Consider the following 18,018-nt stretch of genomic DNA (forward strand, 5'->3'; position numbering starts at 1 on the left):
TGTCCCAAATTTTCCTTGTCCTCAAGCAAACACAATATTAGATGCTGAAGAATGTGCTTGCCTTCCCAAGTTGCGTCATCCAACGGCAAATGTTTTCAGTGTACCAAATATTCCTTCACCGTTTGGTTCCGCAAGGTCTTCTCACATACTTCAATAATCTCAACTGGTTCCAATATGAGCTTTCCTTCTCCATTGAGCGGTGGTAGGCTTGTAGCTACCGTGATGTTCTGTCCCATAGCTTTCTTCACGCAAGAAACATGAAAAATGATATATGAATACGGCTCCCCTCCAGAAGTTTCAGCTCGTAGGTGACTTCACCGATGTATTGAACTACATGATAAGGGTCATAAAATTGTGGCTTCAGTTTTTCTTTCCCCTTTTCTTTCAACAAGGATTGTTGGTATGGATGGAACCTAAGGTAGACTAAGTCTCCTACTTCAAAACTCCTCTCTATTCGGTGTCTATCGGCATATATCTTTTGTTGATTCTGTGCCCATTGTAAGTTTTCCTTCAAGTATCTTAGAATGTCCTATCCCTCCTGAAGTCAATCCGACCCTCGCCCTTGGTGTGTGACTATTTCCTAGAACTATGTCGATGAAGGAGAGGGATTTGTCCCTGTATAGAGCGTTGAAAGGTGTCATCCATTTGACCCACGTCCACTGTTGTGCTGAAACATAGTTCCAAAGGTAAAATTTGAACCACTTGTTCACAATCTCCATTTGTCCGTCTGTCTGAGGGTGGTAACTCGTACTTGGTGGCAATTCTGTCCCTGCCAACTGAAACAGTTCTATCCAAAAGATATTGATGAATTGCCCATCCCGATCACTAACAATGTTTTGGGGTAACCAATTGATGCAAGAGCATTGAGTTTGGATTTTGGTGGAGCTATGCTTTCATGGTTTGGGATGTGTTGGAGACACATCTGGGAACCTTTCCTCATGATTGCATAGAGATTGGATGGATTGAGTTGAAGTTTGAACTATTTTACCTTGCTACTGGAACTATGTTTTTTTCTAATTTTTGGGTGCCTGTTGCAAAGCATATAACTAATTATCCTTAATGAGTGAGAGGCTGCGCACTTCAGGGATTGAAGAGGGCCTAGAGTACTTCCTTGTGTCAAGAGCGCAAGTCCTAATTCATTATAGGTTGGGAGATATGGTAATTCTCCTAGATTATCGATTTCTATCAGTTTTGCATGACAGTCTGTTGTGTGTGACTCTCGGGATGGATGCACACTTTTCCTTGGGGAATCAGACTTTGTGCATTTAAGGAGTTGTAGAGAACCTAGATTTCTACCTATGGTTCAAAGTGCGAGTTCTAATTCAATCAGAGCTAGGAGATATCACAATTTTACTCGGATATCGATTTCTGGACATTTAATTGTTGTTACAGGCCAACTTGTGGCATTTAATTTATGTATTTGTATTTAATTTGTGTTCTGGGCCGACTTGTGGCTTAAATTAGTATAAGTAGGGGTCTTGTGAAATCTTTTAGTCATTCATTCAAAGGAGTGAATGTGGGAGCAGCTGAAGGGTGAGTTTTCCTGAGTCTGTGGACAGAGCTCCGAATGTGAGGCAGTTTACAGCAGGATTATGGAGTTGTCAATTTGTGAACAGAGCGTCGAATGTGAGGCAGTTTATACTTAGATCTTGGATAAGTTGGAATAGAGCTAGGGCTGAAGCTAGAAAACAAGGAGATTGCTTGGTGGGCTTGCAAGCACAAGTTCAGATTTCCTTGGTGGTTTCTACCAGATTGTTGTTATGTTGCAGATTTGGACTACCTAGGATTAGTGTTGTGAGTTGGATCTTGAGGGATCTTGCAGAACTGATTGTTTTGTAATTGCTGTATGTATTTGGCCCTAACTCATAAGGCCTTACAGCCGGGCATATTACATGTAATCAGTTATATTTTATGAACATTTATTGTACTTTTGGTATCAAATCTTGCATTGTTGTTTCTTGCTATTGTGTTTCCACTGTGTGGTTATATTGTTGGGGGCTACGACATCTCCTCTAGGGATTCACCTGCCTTGCGCTACGTCAGGTGGTATCAGTGCGAAGGTTGTTCCTAAGCATGTAGACAAATCGCCAAAGTTGTGGTAGTTTGCACCAAGACTTGGGTTGGAGAAGTAGATCTAAGTTGGTCTTGATCTGGTGGTGGATTTTCTTTTTGGAGTCCTAGATCTCTTAGTTGTGAGGTGGCAAATCGTGGTTCTGACTTGCAATTGCAAAGGGCTTGGAGATGGATAGATGGATGCAAGGATGGAAGATTGATCTTGTTGAGGCATGATCATAGAGAGTTGTGGATTGCAGATCTGTGGTCCTAGACTTGTGATGTGTTTCTTGATTGTTTGTGCGAGGTGGCAGGTTGCGATCTAACTTGGAAACAATTCAAGGATCTCACAAGGAGCGTGGGAAGGATTTGTTGCAGAGGGTTTACGAAGATCTTGGAAGATGGCTCCGAGAGGATTGAACCCTAAGATGATTGCGAATATTAGTGATGTGGTGGAGAGGAATTTTTCTAAGATGTCTGCTCGGTTTGAAGCTACTTTGGTTGATCAAGCTAAGGAGGTGGTTGCTCAGTTTGAAACTAGTTCAGCTGATCGAGATAAGGATAGGATGAGGAAGGCATTCCGTAGATGTTTGTGGAGTTGGAGTCTACTGATCTAGAAGAGAATTGTTTGGCCGGTTAAGAGACTTGTTTGTGAAAGAAGATGGCATAGCAAGGTCAAGGTGGAAGAGGTTAGTTTTGTTGATCAATTTGTGGAGTCTGATACAGAACTTGCAGAGCAGCTGGAGATTGTTGCTGAGGATATTCCTAACCTTGTTGATGCTGGGATAGAGATTGGTTTTCATGATCAGTTGGTTGGATCTAACATGGAAATTGCAGAGCACTTGGTCATGGATGCTCTGGTTGTTGTTGGTGATGAGTTGTGTTGCAGAGCATCTTGTTGTGAGCAATGAGATTGTGGAGATTGCTGATTATGAGGATCTGAGTTCATATGTTGTTGCTGATTTGGTTTTGGATCTACATGATACTGCGGATCTGTATGTTCCTAATTTGCCTATGGTTGACATGGCTGAAGATTTACATTTTCTTGGAGATTTGAATCTACACACTGCTACTGATATGGAGTTTGTTGCTGCTGGTGTGGATTCACTAGTTGTTGATGTGAATGAGAGTTTGTTATTGAAGCATTATATTAAGTTTGTTCCTGGGAGTGAGCATGCTGATTGGATGGTTGAGATTCTGGTGTTTGACATATGGATGCAGATGTGGAAGATTTGAATGTTGGTTTTCTTGTCCCTGTTGAGGTGGTTTTCTTGTCCCTGTTGAGGTGGAAACCTTTGGTGAAGATGAAGATGGTTGTAGATCTTTGTTTTGGCATCAAAGTATGGGACATAATCTTCTATACCTAGGGAGTCTGATGCAGGAGCATCGAGTTTGGATTTTGGTGGAGCTATGCTTTCATGGTTTGGGATGTGTTGGAGACACATTGGAGAACCTTTCCTCATGATTGCATAAAGATTGGACAGATTGAGTTGAAGTTTGAACTATTTTACCTTGCTGCTGGAATTGTGTTTTTTTCTGGTTTCTGGGTGCCTATTGCAGAGCATATAACTAATTATCCTTAATAAGTGAGAGACTGCGCACTTCAAGGATTGAAGAGGGCCTAGAGTACTTCCTTGTGTCAAAAGCGCAAGTCCTAATTCATTATAAGTTGGGAGATATGGTAATTCTCCTAGAGTATCGATTTCTGGCAGTTTCACATGACAATCTGCTGTGTGTGACTTTCAGGATGGATGTGCACTTTTCCTTGGGGAATCAGCCTCTTTGCGCATTTAAGGAGTTGTAGAGGACCTAGATTTCTAGCTACGGTTTGAAGCGTGAGTTCTAATTCAATCGAAACTAGGAGATATCGCGATTTTACTCGAATATCGATTTCTAGACATTTAATTGTTGTTGCAGACCGACTTGTGGCATTTAATTTATGTATTTGTATTTAATTTGTGTTCTGGGCCGACTTGTGGCTTAGATTAGTATAAATAGGGGTCTTGTGGAGTCTTTTAGTCATTCATTCAGAGGAGAAGTGAATGTGGGAGCAGCTGAAAGGCGAGTTTTCCTGAGTCTGTGGACAGAGCACCAAATGTGAGGTAGTTTACAACAAGATTATAATGGAGTTGTGGATCTATGGACAGAGTGCCAAATGTGAGGCAGTTTACACTTGGATCTTGCATAAGTTGGAGTAGAGCTAGGGCTACTACTGGAAAACAAGGAGATTTCTTGGTGGGCTTACAAGCACAAGTTCAAATTTCCTTGGTGGTTTCTACCAGATTGTTGCTATGTTACAGATCTGGACTAGCTAGGATTAGTGTTGTGAGTTGGATCTTGAGGGATCTTGCAAAATTGATTGTTTTGTAATTGCTGTATGTATTTGGCCCTAACCCGGAAGGCCTTATAACTGCACATATTGCATGTAATCAGTTATATTTTATGAACATTTATTGTAATTTGGTATCAGATCTTGCATTGTTGTTTCTTACTGTTGTGTTTCCACTATGTGGTTATATTGTTGGGGGCTAGGACATCTCCTCTGGGGATTCACCCACCTTGCGCTATGTCACCAATGCAAATGAAAGACTTCTCTAAAAAATGGATCAACAACTTGTGCGGCATGAAAATCTGAGGGGATGGCAAAGAAATGTGTGCACTTTGTCAATCTGTCAACCACCACAAAGATACAATCCTTTCCGTTCACCTTGGGAAGTCTAGTTATGAAATCCATTGAGATACTTTCCCACTTATGTTCTGGAATTGGCAAAGGTTGCAGTAACCTAACAAGTAGAGTATGTTTGGATTTGTTTTGGTGGCAGACCGCACACTCTCTTACATACTATAATATGTCTCCTTTAAGTCCTTTCCATGAAAACCTCTCCCTGAGACGTCTGTACATTTTGAGGAAACCCGGGTGCCCTACCAAGGCCATGTCACTCCTTCAAGATTTTCTGCTTCAATTTGGATTCCGACACTAAAAATATCTTATTCTTATAGTAAATGATGTCATCCACCACTTTGTACTGATCATCCTAGGTGTTGTCATCCATTAGCTCACAAGCAAATGTGTTTTTGGAATATTCTACCAATAAATGTGCTTTCTAGTCAGCGGAAATCTGGGTTAGTAAGGAGATGGCGCGTTTCTTGGACAAAGCATCTACAACCACACTATTCTTTCCTTTCACATATTCAATGTCAAAATCAAAATCCTGAAACTTGCTTACCCACTTTTGTTGCCTCTCGTTCAAGTCCCATTGCTCTAGAAAATATCTCAAACTATTGTGATCCGTACGAACGACAAACTTGGCACCCACCAAATACTGTCGAAACTTGGTTAGTGCATGTACGATAACCAACATCTGTTTGTCGTAGATGGAATATAAGTGTTCTATTTGTGTAAGCTTCCTGCTCTCATAGGTTATGGGGTGTCTATCTTGCATCAGTATTGCGCCAATGCCTTCTTTGGATGCGTCACTCCATAATGAACGGTCAAGTGAAATCAGGTAAAGCAACCATGGGACCAGTGCTCATTGCTTCCTTCAGCCTATCAAAAGTGAGTCATGCCTTTTCATTCCATTGGAAGGATCCCTTTCTTGTCAGATTTTTTAGTGATGCGCTGAGCTAAGCGAAACCCTTTACAAACCTCCGATAATAAATGCACAGTCCGAAAAATCCTCACAACTTTGTGAGTGATTTTAGGGGAGGCCAATCAAGGATAGCCTAAATCTTCTCCTGATGAACTTGAATGCCATATTTACTGACATGTCCCAGGTACAATATTTCTGTCATACTGAATTCACACTTAGATTGCTTGGCAAACAAAGACTAATCCTTCATGATCCTTAGGACTTCATCCAGATGCTTCAAGTTTCTTCTTGTGTCCTGCTATAAATAAAAATATCATCAAAAAATACTAGTAAATACTTATGCAATTGTTTGTTGAAGATGTGATTCGTGCATGATTGGAATGTAGTAGGTGCATTTTTTAACCCGAATGGCATGAGCAGGAACTCATAATGCCCATAGTGACAACGAAAGGCCGTATTTTCTACGTCTTCTTCCCTCATGCGGATCTGGTGGTATCCGAAAAGGAGATCTATTTTTGAAAACTAGACTGCGCCATGTAATTCATCCAACAACTCATCTATCTTTGGAATGGGATATCTATTTTTTATTGTTTTTTTGTTCAACGCACGATAGTCCACACACATGTGCATCATCCCGTCCTTTTTGACCAATACCATTGATGATGTAAAAGGGCTAGAACTAGAACGGATCCATTCTTTCTCTAGCAGTTCCTGAATCGTCCTTTCTATCCCATCTTTGAATTTCTTGGGATGGCGGTAGGGTGTGCTAATGACCGACTTGGCTCCTGCATCCAACTGGATAGTGTGTTCAAATCCTTGATGAAGCGGTATGCTAGGAGAAATGTCTATAAAAACTGTCATGATGACTCAAAATATTCTAGAGATCATCATCTCAAGAAGGTGTTCCTTGCCCTTTTATAGGTTATGCCGAGACAAAACAATGCGCAGCCCAAGCAACATTATCACGCCGAAAAATTGCCTCCATCTGATGTGCAGAAACTTCCTTTCGACCTTCATTTGCCATTCCGAGGAGAAGGACCTTTTGTCCATCAACAACAAAAGTGAAGTCCATTCATTTGAAGCTCTAAGTGTATTCATCAAGTGTCTCCATCCACTGTATGCCAAGAATAACCTCCATGTCATCAAGATCCACTATGAAGAAATCCTCGATCACCGTGTGATTCGCCATTGTGATACTTAGCTAAGGAACAAGGTGTGTGCAAGGTAGAAGAGTCCCTCTGGCAACCTTGACCTAGAATCTTGCATGTATCTCCGTAGATAGACCTCTTCGCTTCACCAAAGATGAGCTTATGAAGTTTAGGGTGGCTCCGCTATCGAGCATCACCATAACCCTTTGTCCTTGAAGGGTTCCCAGTACAGGGTGGCGAGATTGAACCCTTTTACCCAACCCTTCAGTGGTTCTGTCAGTTCGTCTATGAAGAGCATTATCCGTCTTCCTTTAGAAATGTTTGTAACCAAAACAGAGAGTTTCTGAAATTCCGCAATGTACTGATCAACCGATCCATTTTGCCTCAGTTGTGTCAAATCTTTGAAATTGAGTTCCGAATCTTTGCCATCAAATCGATCTATCAATTTCTCAATGAATTCCACATAGGTATTTAATTGATCATGCCCCAATGCGATGGTGTCATGATACCACCATTCATGCACAACTCCCTCCAAGTTTAAGGCCACAAATTTAATTGCTTCTTCTTCTAGCATGGGATTAAGTTGGAAGTAAGTATCAGCCTTCATTACCCATGCTTGCACAAATATGGTTCAAGATCCATCAAATAGTGACGGATTTACTTTACTCAACTTCCTCCTAATATCATCATTAAAGTATCCTCTCTTTCCTTCCTCCAAATTCTGATTTTTTCAACTTCTCTCAGCTATTCTTGCATTTCTTCAAAGGTTGGATGCTTCCCTCTGGGTGGTGCCTCCGTCCGTGGGGGAAAAGACAGCATGGAAGGTCAAGAACGTGTTTGATCAGAGTTTTCTTTAACCGACACTGAGTCCGCACCGTGACCATTTTGTTCTCCAGATATTTTATTGTCTGCCAACTTCTAGAGAGTCTCTTCGACGAGTCGCTAAGTATCATTGATCTGTGCCTGATTCCTCACAAGCTCTCTCAGTAGTGCCACAAGTTTGGCAGCTGTGGGTTCCGGTTTGGCAGCCATTCTATCAATAGAATGGGTTCTTCTTCTCTTCTGGCTATAAACTCTCATTCACTGTCCACAGGCTAGCAGGATCAAAGCTCCGATACCACTGTAATGTTCTGGCTGTCGTAGTTGCTAGATGACCAGTTACACACCCAGAACGACCAAACAACAAGGCTGAAGGAAAGTCGTACAAAACCTAGGAAGATGGTATAGTGAGTAGGAGTAGACAACAGGTACGTACGGTAGAGTATGTGGCAGTCGTATAGTAGGCCAAGATGGTCGTACGGTGGAGGTATAGCCACTAAGTACTGAAGGCCGTATAGTGAGTGTAGGACACCTGTATGGTAGGAATATGAAGGGTCGTACGATATACTTATGCAGGTCGTACGATAGGTTATGGAGGTTGTACGGTAGGCCATGTAGGTCGTACGGTAGGCTAGGAAAGCAGTACGGTGAAAAAATAAATGCAATACAATGAGCTAGGAAAGCAGTATGAGGAACTAGGAGGTCGTACGGTGGTAGAGTTGCAGTACGGAATTATAATGAAGGTTGCCAATCATAGATAAAGTATGGATGGAAGATAGTTATGCACCCTAAACTACTAAGCCCGAATTTTATCATACAAAAACTAAACAAGAATGGAGATTTGAACATGAATATCTTTCAATAATTATATGCCAAATGACGATGCTCCGATTTGCGAGATCCGAACGAAGTGTTACATGCGACAGAATAGGGTGAGGGATAAATCCCACCAAAACCAGATAAATCAAATAGGGAAGGTCTTTCACTTTCGAAATGGCAAACAACAAAGAACTCCAACAGGAATTTGCAATACAGAGAAAATAATCCAAAATTGCATACTTAGGACTACTTACAAGCCGTGCTTAAATACCCTTTTGAAAATCTTTCCGAGGGTGTACAAAGATAGTTGACGACTAAACTTACCTACGAAAACAAAACTAAAATGGGTCTGAGATATTTTAAATCAATCGGTCCATTAACAAAGATTTGATTAATAAATTATTTCATGACAAGGATATTACAACAAATTCATAATTGCTTAAGGACAAGAAATCTCAAAGAGAGAGGATTGCAGTGTTACCATTTTTAGGATATTAGGGGGATAATTGTTTTTAAAAAACTTCATAAAATATTAAAAGTGACTTTGCTGGAGATAATGCAAAATGTTAACTGTCATTTTTACTATTAAAAGAGGATTAAAAGTTGACAAAAGTGGAAGAAGATGAAAGACAAAAATGGGAATGTGAAGAGTCACCAGGTTGTGCTTAAAAGAGGAAAGAGGAGCTCATTTCAGCATGCTTGATTTATGAATTGATATCTATTCTTGTGGAGAATTTGGGAAGCTTTGAGCTTTCATTTCTGAAACCTGATGACATAAACCTACAAACTTTCTTGGTGGATTGGACTAAAACCCAGTTCATCTTTGAGGTAGATTCGCGACAGAGCTCACATTATATTTGAGTTTCATTTCTTATTATCCAATCTGGCTGTAGTTTTCTATATTTATGATTGGATCCTGCTGCTCAAGTTTCAAATGCATTAATATATCTGTGATTATTTTATCCGGCTATTTGCTGGTATTTGCAAGTTAATCTGAAATATATTGCACAAATTTATCTACTTATATTTCTAAAAGATTTGGGGAAAAATATTTGATTGGGAATATTACTATATCCATTGGTTCTGAAGATATCAGTAATGATATAGCGTGTTGTTATGTGCATGTCATGTTATTTTTTGAGCAAGGTGGTCCACATTTCATTCCTTACTAGCGCAAGAATGCTTCGCTCTGACCTATTTCAAATTGGATTTGACCAACCTTGATGTTAGCATGAGACCGTATAAGAGACTGATGATTCTATTTGTTGAGATAAGCTTGTGTGCAAGTTATATGCAAAGTGAATACGAATATGACAAGGAAAGATTTGTGTTTGTGTACATTAAGTTGGTGCAATTGGTAGCAAACTATTATATCATTTCTCTGTTGCAGAGTATCAGTTATAGTGACTTCAATGGTGGATTTAATATTTTTTCTTGTATTCTGGCAGTGAGCCTATTTGTACCAGCAGTTACCATTTCTTAATTCTGGGCAGTTAGCTCAATTGGCAGTGAGCCAACTAGTAGTGAGCGAACCAGCAGTGAGCCCTTTGCAAAAATTACCTTCATCGATATTTATTTCATGAGAATTAACTTCTTCGTGATTTTTCCCATCTTGTGTTTCCACATAAATTATAGTGTTCATGGTGTTGATGTTTGTGCTTTTCATGTCCAACTCTGTTAAAAGTATTTAGGTATCGACATTTTGTATCTGATTCTCAACTATAATAATGTTCTGGTAGAAGTTTTGAGAGCGAAGAAGCCAAAAGTAGGAATTGATTGTCCTTTTACCGATCAGTGGAAGGATTTACTAGATGGTAAGGACAATAACCTTTGAGCATTACTATTTGAACAAGAATCGCTATGTTCTATTGAGTTGCAACAACAGTCCTTTGAAGATCAATAATAGATGGGAGATGGATTTGTAACCTAAACAAAATTAATTTTTTTACTACCATGTGTAAGAATGACCATCAGTTAAATAAAATAGCCATACAACACGAGTTAATATCACTTGGCACTCCCACAGTGTAGTAGCACATTATGATTTTGTCTGCATAGGGCACTTTTGCCATCCTATTCTTATTTCTCTTGCGTTGTAATTATCAAAGCCATTGAAGAGGTGAGTATATAAAGGAAAAAAAAAAGAGCATATCTAATTAGTTTTAAAAAGCTTTAATTTATACTTATGATGTTAAAGAAATTTACGTCAACATGAGAGCTTATAATCTGTACTTTTCACATACATTTCTTTGTGTGTTCAACATAATTTCATTAATTTTTATTTTGTTAACAATTTTTCCAGAAACCTTACCACATTGTTGATAGCGAATATATGAAATTCCATACACACTCTTTTGGTCCATCAATAACAAGTCTTCCGGCTATATTGTCATAGAACCAAAGTCAAGAGTTGGGCCTTGAAATGGCAGGAAAAAACCAAAGATTTGTTTTCTGTGACTCTACAAGCTAAGCAAAAGGAATTCAAGTGGATGGAATCATAAAAGATCTCAATCAGATTGTGTTTAAGGAGTAAAGATCTGATCATGACCCAAAGGACTATGGCAGGAGGCATTAGAAATTTTAATGCTTCTAAAGTTGTCTATCAATGTTGTGTTGATTACAAAAATTGGGAGATGATATTAGCACAAGCTGAGTTTGCATATAACAATTCTATGAATACAAATACAAGGAAAACACCTTTTGAGATTGTTATTGGAATGAAGCCTAGAGAAGTATCAGATTTAAGAGATATTACTGGTAAAGAGAAGAGAAGTGATGCAGCAGAAGTTTGTTGATTTTATGCAGTAAAACTGAAATTAGAACAAAGTACAAGGAGAATGCTGATAAGTCTAGAAGACATCATGTTTTTGAAGTTGGTGATGAGGTGATGGTTCATTTGAAGAAAGGAAGATTTCCTGTTGGAACATATAGTAAGTTGAAATTGAAGAAGTTTGGACCTTGTAAGATCTTGAAGAAGTTTGACAGTGGAAATACTTATGAAGTTGAGTTGCCTAATGACATTGGATATATCTCCTATATTCAGTGTTACTGATTTGTACAAATATCATAAGTCAGATGATGAAGTTCTTGTATCAGATGATTATCCTAAGAAGCAAATTGAAAAGATTGAATAGATATTGAATCAACAAGTTGGTAAGAGCACAAGAGGAAAGGATTACTATGAGTATTTGGTAAAATGGAAGAATAGACCTAGTGAAGATGCTTCGTGGATTTCTCAATCTGAGTTGGATTCAACTCAGGTTGTGACATCTCAATAATTCAAAAGAATTATTTCTCCAACCCCGGTTGTCTAATGCAAGAGCATCCTAGGTTGCATTGCTATCCTGAATGATTTTCTTTCTTAGTTGCTGTCGAGTTATCCTTTGGTTGCCGAGCTTTCTTTGGTTGCCGAGTTATCCTTTGGTTGCGGAGTTATCCTTTGGTTGCCGAGCTTTCTTTGGTTGTTGAGTTATCCTTTGATTGTCGAGTTCCTTTGGTTGTCGAGCGCTGCCCAGTCTCTTTGGTTGTTGAGTGTTGCTGAGTTCGCCGAGTTGCAACATTTTGTTGGATTCTTCATTTGCTGAGTTGTCTGTGCGGTTTCCTGTTGAAGCCGACCTTTGCATTTAATTTAGTGATAGGTATCTATTGTGAACCGACTTGTGGCTTATCCTAGAATTTAATATGAGAGTTTGTTTTGTTGTATTTGCAATGGGCTGATTTGTGGTCATGCTTGTATTTAAAGGGGGTCTTTAGAAGAGTCTTAAAGGAGAGGTAAGAAGATAGAAGCATAGTAGGAGCAGAAGCAAGGAGATGCAAAGTTTATCTTCATTGTTCAAATTCTGAAATATAATGTGGACATAACCCAAAAGGCCTTAGAACTGGACATGTATATGGATTACTTGATGAATATATGAAGGCATTTTCTTCCTCTATCTCCTGAGTTTTCTGTACTTTGGTGTTTGTTTCCGTTGTGTTTACTCTCACACATGGTTTGAATAGTTGGGTGTGCCTTTGGCCGTGGCTATCTCATGGTGCGGCTCTTTTTGAAAATCTAAATACCAAATACCAGACATTGGAGGCTGGTCATGTTTACTTATCTTGCTACCCCTTGGTTAGCTAAGTGGACTTGACTAGGGAGGAGATTTCAAGGTTGAGAATGCTTGAGCTAGAATCATACTAAGATGAGTGACCATATAAAATGTTCCAGCTCCTCACTTCTGTGAGCGTCATCAAGATATAATAGCTGATAAATTTATAATTCATTTGTCACATAAGATGGTTTCCTGTGAAAAACTACTCATGGAACATGGATCAATAAGAATTGACTCAAAAGTGGGCTGATAAATGTGCTCGAGTTGGAGTAGTACTAGGATGGGTTACCTCCTAGGAAGTCTCATGCTTAACCTCTGTAAAGCATAACCTAGATGCAATGAGTGCTAAGTGTTCCATTCATTCTCATGAGGGATGGATTCATTTGAACCATACTCATGAATTATGGGTCATGGATTTGAACTCAAAAAACTACACAGTTGAATCATGATAGTTATATCAAAATCAGAACTAGGCAGCTAAATCTTGACAAATTGTCTCTTAATTTGTATGCAGTGAGAAAACCACTTGCATGAAAATATTTGATATGTCATTACTGTTCAGATGACGTTAAAAATTGCAAGAAAAGAAAACAGTCAACTTACAGCACCAGAATTCCAATCTTTGTATTCCCATCTATCTTTCTTCCCAAGAACATTGAAGTCCATTGAGATGGGTAGCCAATGGCATGCATCAATGGTCATACGAGCCACAACCTAGAATGTCAATGAAAAGCTATGGTTAAAATTGCATCCCAGCTATAATTTCATGTTTCATTAATTATTCTGTGAAGGAATCATAAAGTATTGAAAAAATATTCACAACCACAGGACGTGTGTGATTAGAACCTAGGAAAATGATGCATGAAAGGATGTAAAGAGCATGTGTATATCCCCATCTAATCCCAAAACATAAATAGAAAAATCATAATTCAAGGAGGGGAGAATGACTACTATTTGTTGCAAGTGATATGATTCATTATGAAGAACAATACACTTTGATTCTGAAGATAGTCCAAATTCAGCAGCTAAAAACTAAAGCAGTGGTTCCTACTAATGTTTAGTCAATCAACAAAAAAAAGTTAGTGACCAAAGGAGATAAGCAGGGATTACATTGTGAAAAGGTGTGATGCGTTGTCAAGGCAGTGATTAATAAAGAGAAAGGTGTACTGCATTAGATATTACAATCATACATAAAGCAGCAAATGAAATAAGACAAGCAGAAGTTGATAATAACACTAATTAGTATGAAAGTGTGCGATTGGTGATGACGAAAATAAAAGTTTTCAAAGTGAAAAAGGTACAATCTGAACTAGTTAAGGTCCAATCTAATACAATAAGAAGAAGTATTAATTAACATGATTAAAACAAAAAGGTACGATCTTAGTTGGAGAAAATTATCATAATCAATAAATGATGCATTTATAAAAAACTTTGATTTAATTAGTAATGCTTCTTTATATGGTACGGTTTAAGTGAAGCAATATAATAAGAAGTTGTGTCTCCTCAATGTTCAAAGAGTATGACTCTTTGTTGTACATATATGAAGATTGCAGTGGAGGTTGAGGGGCTGTAAGATGTGTGAAGACGTTATTTTCATATTACTTTAATCAGAAGGACCCAGTCGAGCAGCAGAAGACCATAATATGGAAGCATGTCTTTCAAAAAATATAACTCAGAAAGTTTAAGAACGGAGCTGCATAGTTATAGAAATTTCAATCCTGTAAACCAGTCAAATTCCATGTAAGACAGACATAAAACGTTAATGCATGATCTTGGAGTTGTTAATCAGGAATGGCAATAACCCACATAGGCAGATATATATCCAAGATTATGTGTGGTTAAAAATTTAAGGACATTATTCAGGAGCAACAAACGGATCGTGACAAGGATCAACATCATCTCTTGTGCATATAAATCAGACTCAGTATCACTAATTCAAGAAAGTTGCAATCATCCATAGTTATGTAATAATGTATTATTTATTCAATTGTCAAATATATGGCAATTTAGCAAATATATTTCTTTGTTCCTAAAAGGGGACATTACAGCATGTTAAGAAAAACCAATACTAGGAAAAGCATATAGTCACGATGCGTACACTTACAGATCTCTAGAAAGTTGTCCTAGAAAAAACTTTAAAACAGTAGCACAGAGAACAAAACAAACAAAGCAGCTTATGTACTCAATCAAAAAGGATGTATCTGAAGATGGTGTTTTGGAAAGAGATGTATCTTCACTACTTAGGTGAGGAAATTATGCTTCTCTGATCTTCTGCACTTGGTTGGCAGAATAATAATGGTCAAAAATTATGTACTTAAATAGAATTATATGAAGATGTTATAGGCTTTGGGGATGCATTTTTTATACCCTGATGAGTAGAGGATACTTTCTGATGTTCTGCACATGGTTTAAGGGATAATAATGCTCAAACATGAGCTTTTCTAGAAAGGAAGCCTTAATTTATATAATTAGTTGTTGGTTGTATAACATAAGCTTAAGTTGACTTTCTTTCTATCAAGAAGTAGGTAGGCCCTTGCTTCAGTTTTTGATTGTTCATAATCATGACTATCTTCACATAGTTGGGCCAACATAGAATTGCATTTTACTAGAAACCTCTCAAGTTCTACTTCCTTATAAACTGAAATATCGCAAATGGATATTCTCCCAAATTTATCTCAAAAAAAAAATTCAGAACACAACAGATAGCTCATGCAAATAAAACTAGCAATATAGCCCACAAATGAACCAGCAGATGCTCATTAAAATATGCAGTTTAAACAACTACAGATTTTATATTGTATTATAAACCAGCAATACAACAACATGCATAAAATCCAATCGTAAAAACAATCACACAGTCAGATTGGAAAGCTCAAAAGAACCTATAAGCAAAATGGTGAACTTCGTCTTGAATCCACTCCAAACTGAACTGGGTTGGCGCCTGGTTGGTTATCAAAATCACTGGTTAGAAACCTACGAGCCTTGTCTACTCAATGTTGGGTATCTAACTGATTTTGGCCAACTTGACAGGATTAATTCAAATCCTCTATGCTTTTGGTTCCGCTGGACCAAGGCCTGTTTACCCAAATCCTAGATGACAAAACTCGGATCCAAGATGATTTATAGTGGATTACAATATGAAAACAAACTCCTTAACTAGCAAGTGTTAAAGAAACTATTTGGATTGTGATTAATAACTATTTATCTTCAAACTTTGATTATTTTTATTAGATTTGTGCGTTGCTGAAAGAAAAAAGTTAAAATGAATTACTAAAATTGATAAGATCAAATTCTTAAAGGAGAGAATGTAAAGTATTGCCAACCTATGGATTGAAAATTATGAGCAAACAAATGATCAGTGCCAAATTTTAATTGGGTAATAGAGTCAAATATATATATCACATACAACTTTATGATGCTGGTCGTATTATACTTGTAAATATTTCAGTTATTACAATGCTTCAAATTGTTACACCTATCCGCTTATTCAAATCAGTCTATAATGTTTTAACCATTTAATGGACAAAATAGATACAAATAAAGAAGACAATAATGTTCGCAATATTTGTATTTATCGGATTTGAATAGGGGTAAACAACTTGATCTATTTATCATAATAATGAACTATCAACAACTAAATAATATAATGATCATAAAGGACAGATTATATGAATTTTAACTCTAACAAATAAAAGACTTACTAATTTTATTGTCGAAAAAAAAATCATATTGATGACACTCACAAGTTGATGCTCCAATCAACACAATTTATTCTCACACAATGTTTAAAATATACGCCCAACAATTCAATATCAACTAGCTTTGTTCAAACTTTCATCTCTGCCTTTGAAGAAATTTTAAAACATATGCCTGAATATAGAGAGCTCTTGTCTTTTTTTTAAAAACAATGAATATATCTCCCTACAGTTTTACTTTACATATATTTATAAACACACAAGGGGTGTCGGTTTGTTTTCCTCAAACAACGCACCTCTTCACAAAAATTAATCAACTTGTCTTTATTTACTTTTAAGAAATAACCAATAGTTGATGAATTTAAAATTTAATAAAGCCAAAAAACTGTCTTCGTATTTCCATTCACACAGGTTCCTTCAGCATATGCCATTTTTAAATGATATCCTTGCTTGCCCTTGCACATTACTGGCTTGTTTGAATGCAACTTTATTATCCGCCATGTGAATATCGCTAAGCTCCTATATCATGTTACGCGTCCATCTGAGACTTCCAATTGCTCCTGCAGGTTCACGCATACACCTCCAAACCTGCAACAAAAATGACAACGCATTACATATTGATAAATTTATAAAATTAATAATAAACAATACCCCAGCGGCTTTGTGAAACGTAAACGCAAAGTCCCCTATGATCGCAGAATGTAAAGCATAGAGAGAATCACGTGAAGACACCAAAATCTTCCTCAAAGGTCACTTTCCGGCATTCAAAACTCATGTTCTTACTAATTATACCACCAATTATTTTGCTTTGGTTATGCATGGGAATTTCTTTTAACAAATTGTCTTGAGCATAATGATTCCCCTCGAGATGAGAATAAGCTTGAGCAAGAGAGAGCACTAAAGGATAGTGATCCAAAACTGCAAGAGCGACATCCTCTGTAACTTGCGGCATCTACATTAATGTGTCTGCTAGGTCCCGTGTTCTCTGAACATCAAATCCTTCGAATATCTATGTGGTGAAAGCCACAGATTTAATGCTCTCTGATGCATCTGTCAGGTTTGCATCTCCCTCGATCAGATAAATCAATCTTTAGAGTCCACATCTCATAAACCTCAATTTTTTATCCTTAAAGCGATTGTCTTTTATTGAACAATTCAAATTATCTACTTTTTTTTTCTCTCAACTATGAAGTCTAACACATATTCTTGTCCAGTGCCTTTATGTCGAGCTATCCAAGTTGCATCTCCAATTGGTAAGTGCCTTATCTCAACCTAAATTTTAAATTTTGACATCAAGCGAACAGCAACTTTCTATCTACTATGAGCCCCCCGAGTATCACATCCAAACTGTTCATGGTCATCCAAGATAATAACTACATCATACAAGTCAAAAAACCCGTCATTATTTTCCAGAGGTGGTGTTGCTAAGACATTTGTGTTAACTCCATCAAGATTTGAATCTGAAATTTTTGATAATGATGACTTAACCTAGAAGATGTGCAAGCTCTTAAAGTTGAAGCAAATAGCTCAGTATTATGACTCAAATTTGAAGTTTCTGTAGTTTCTGCCTGTAAATTTCTCCTCCAGATGTTCCAAACAATAGACAAGACCTCCATTTGGAAATCACTATTGTCCTTCTGGATGAATGTATGTTACTCAAGCAAGTCATAATGAATATATATAGTTGCTTGTATCAATGATTTACATTTACATATGCTTTCAAATAATATCTAGTGAATCTTAGCACAATGAAACCGTGGTAAAAAATATATATCAGGTGAGATTTATATTCGTTCTCTAAATA

At 37.6% G+C, this 18,018-nt stretch overlaps 1 protein-coding gene across 3 annotated transcripts in view; it reads right to left on the reverse strand.

The window, feature by feature from the left end:
- Positions 1–18,018, reverse strand: part of LOC149538756 (uncharacterized) — a 288,434-nt gene that overhangs the window by 206,050 nt on the left and 64,366 nt on the right. For 2 of the 3 annotated variants that reach the window (XM_089800082.1, XM_089800081.1), the window contains exon 4: positions 13,123–13,233. The exons of the other annotated variant lie outside the window; for it this stretch is intronic. In XM_089800082.1, the coding sequence (XP_089656208.1) occupies positions 13,123–13,233 (111 nt within the window). The remainder of the gene's footprint in view (positions 1–13,122; positions 13,234–18,018) is intronic. 3 annotated transcript variants of the gene reach the window in all.

The sequence above is a fragment of the Cupressus sempervirens genome, chromosome 9 (genome assembly GCF_028749045.1).
Source record: "Cupressus sempervirens isolate cs-2001-9-10 chromosome 9, ASM2874904v1, whole genome shotgun sequence".
Taxonomy (NCBI): domain Eukaryota; kingdom Viridiplantae; phylum Streptophyta; class Pinopsida; order Cupressales; family Cupressaceae; genus Cupressus; species Cupressus sempervirens.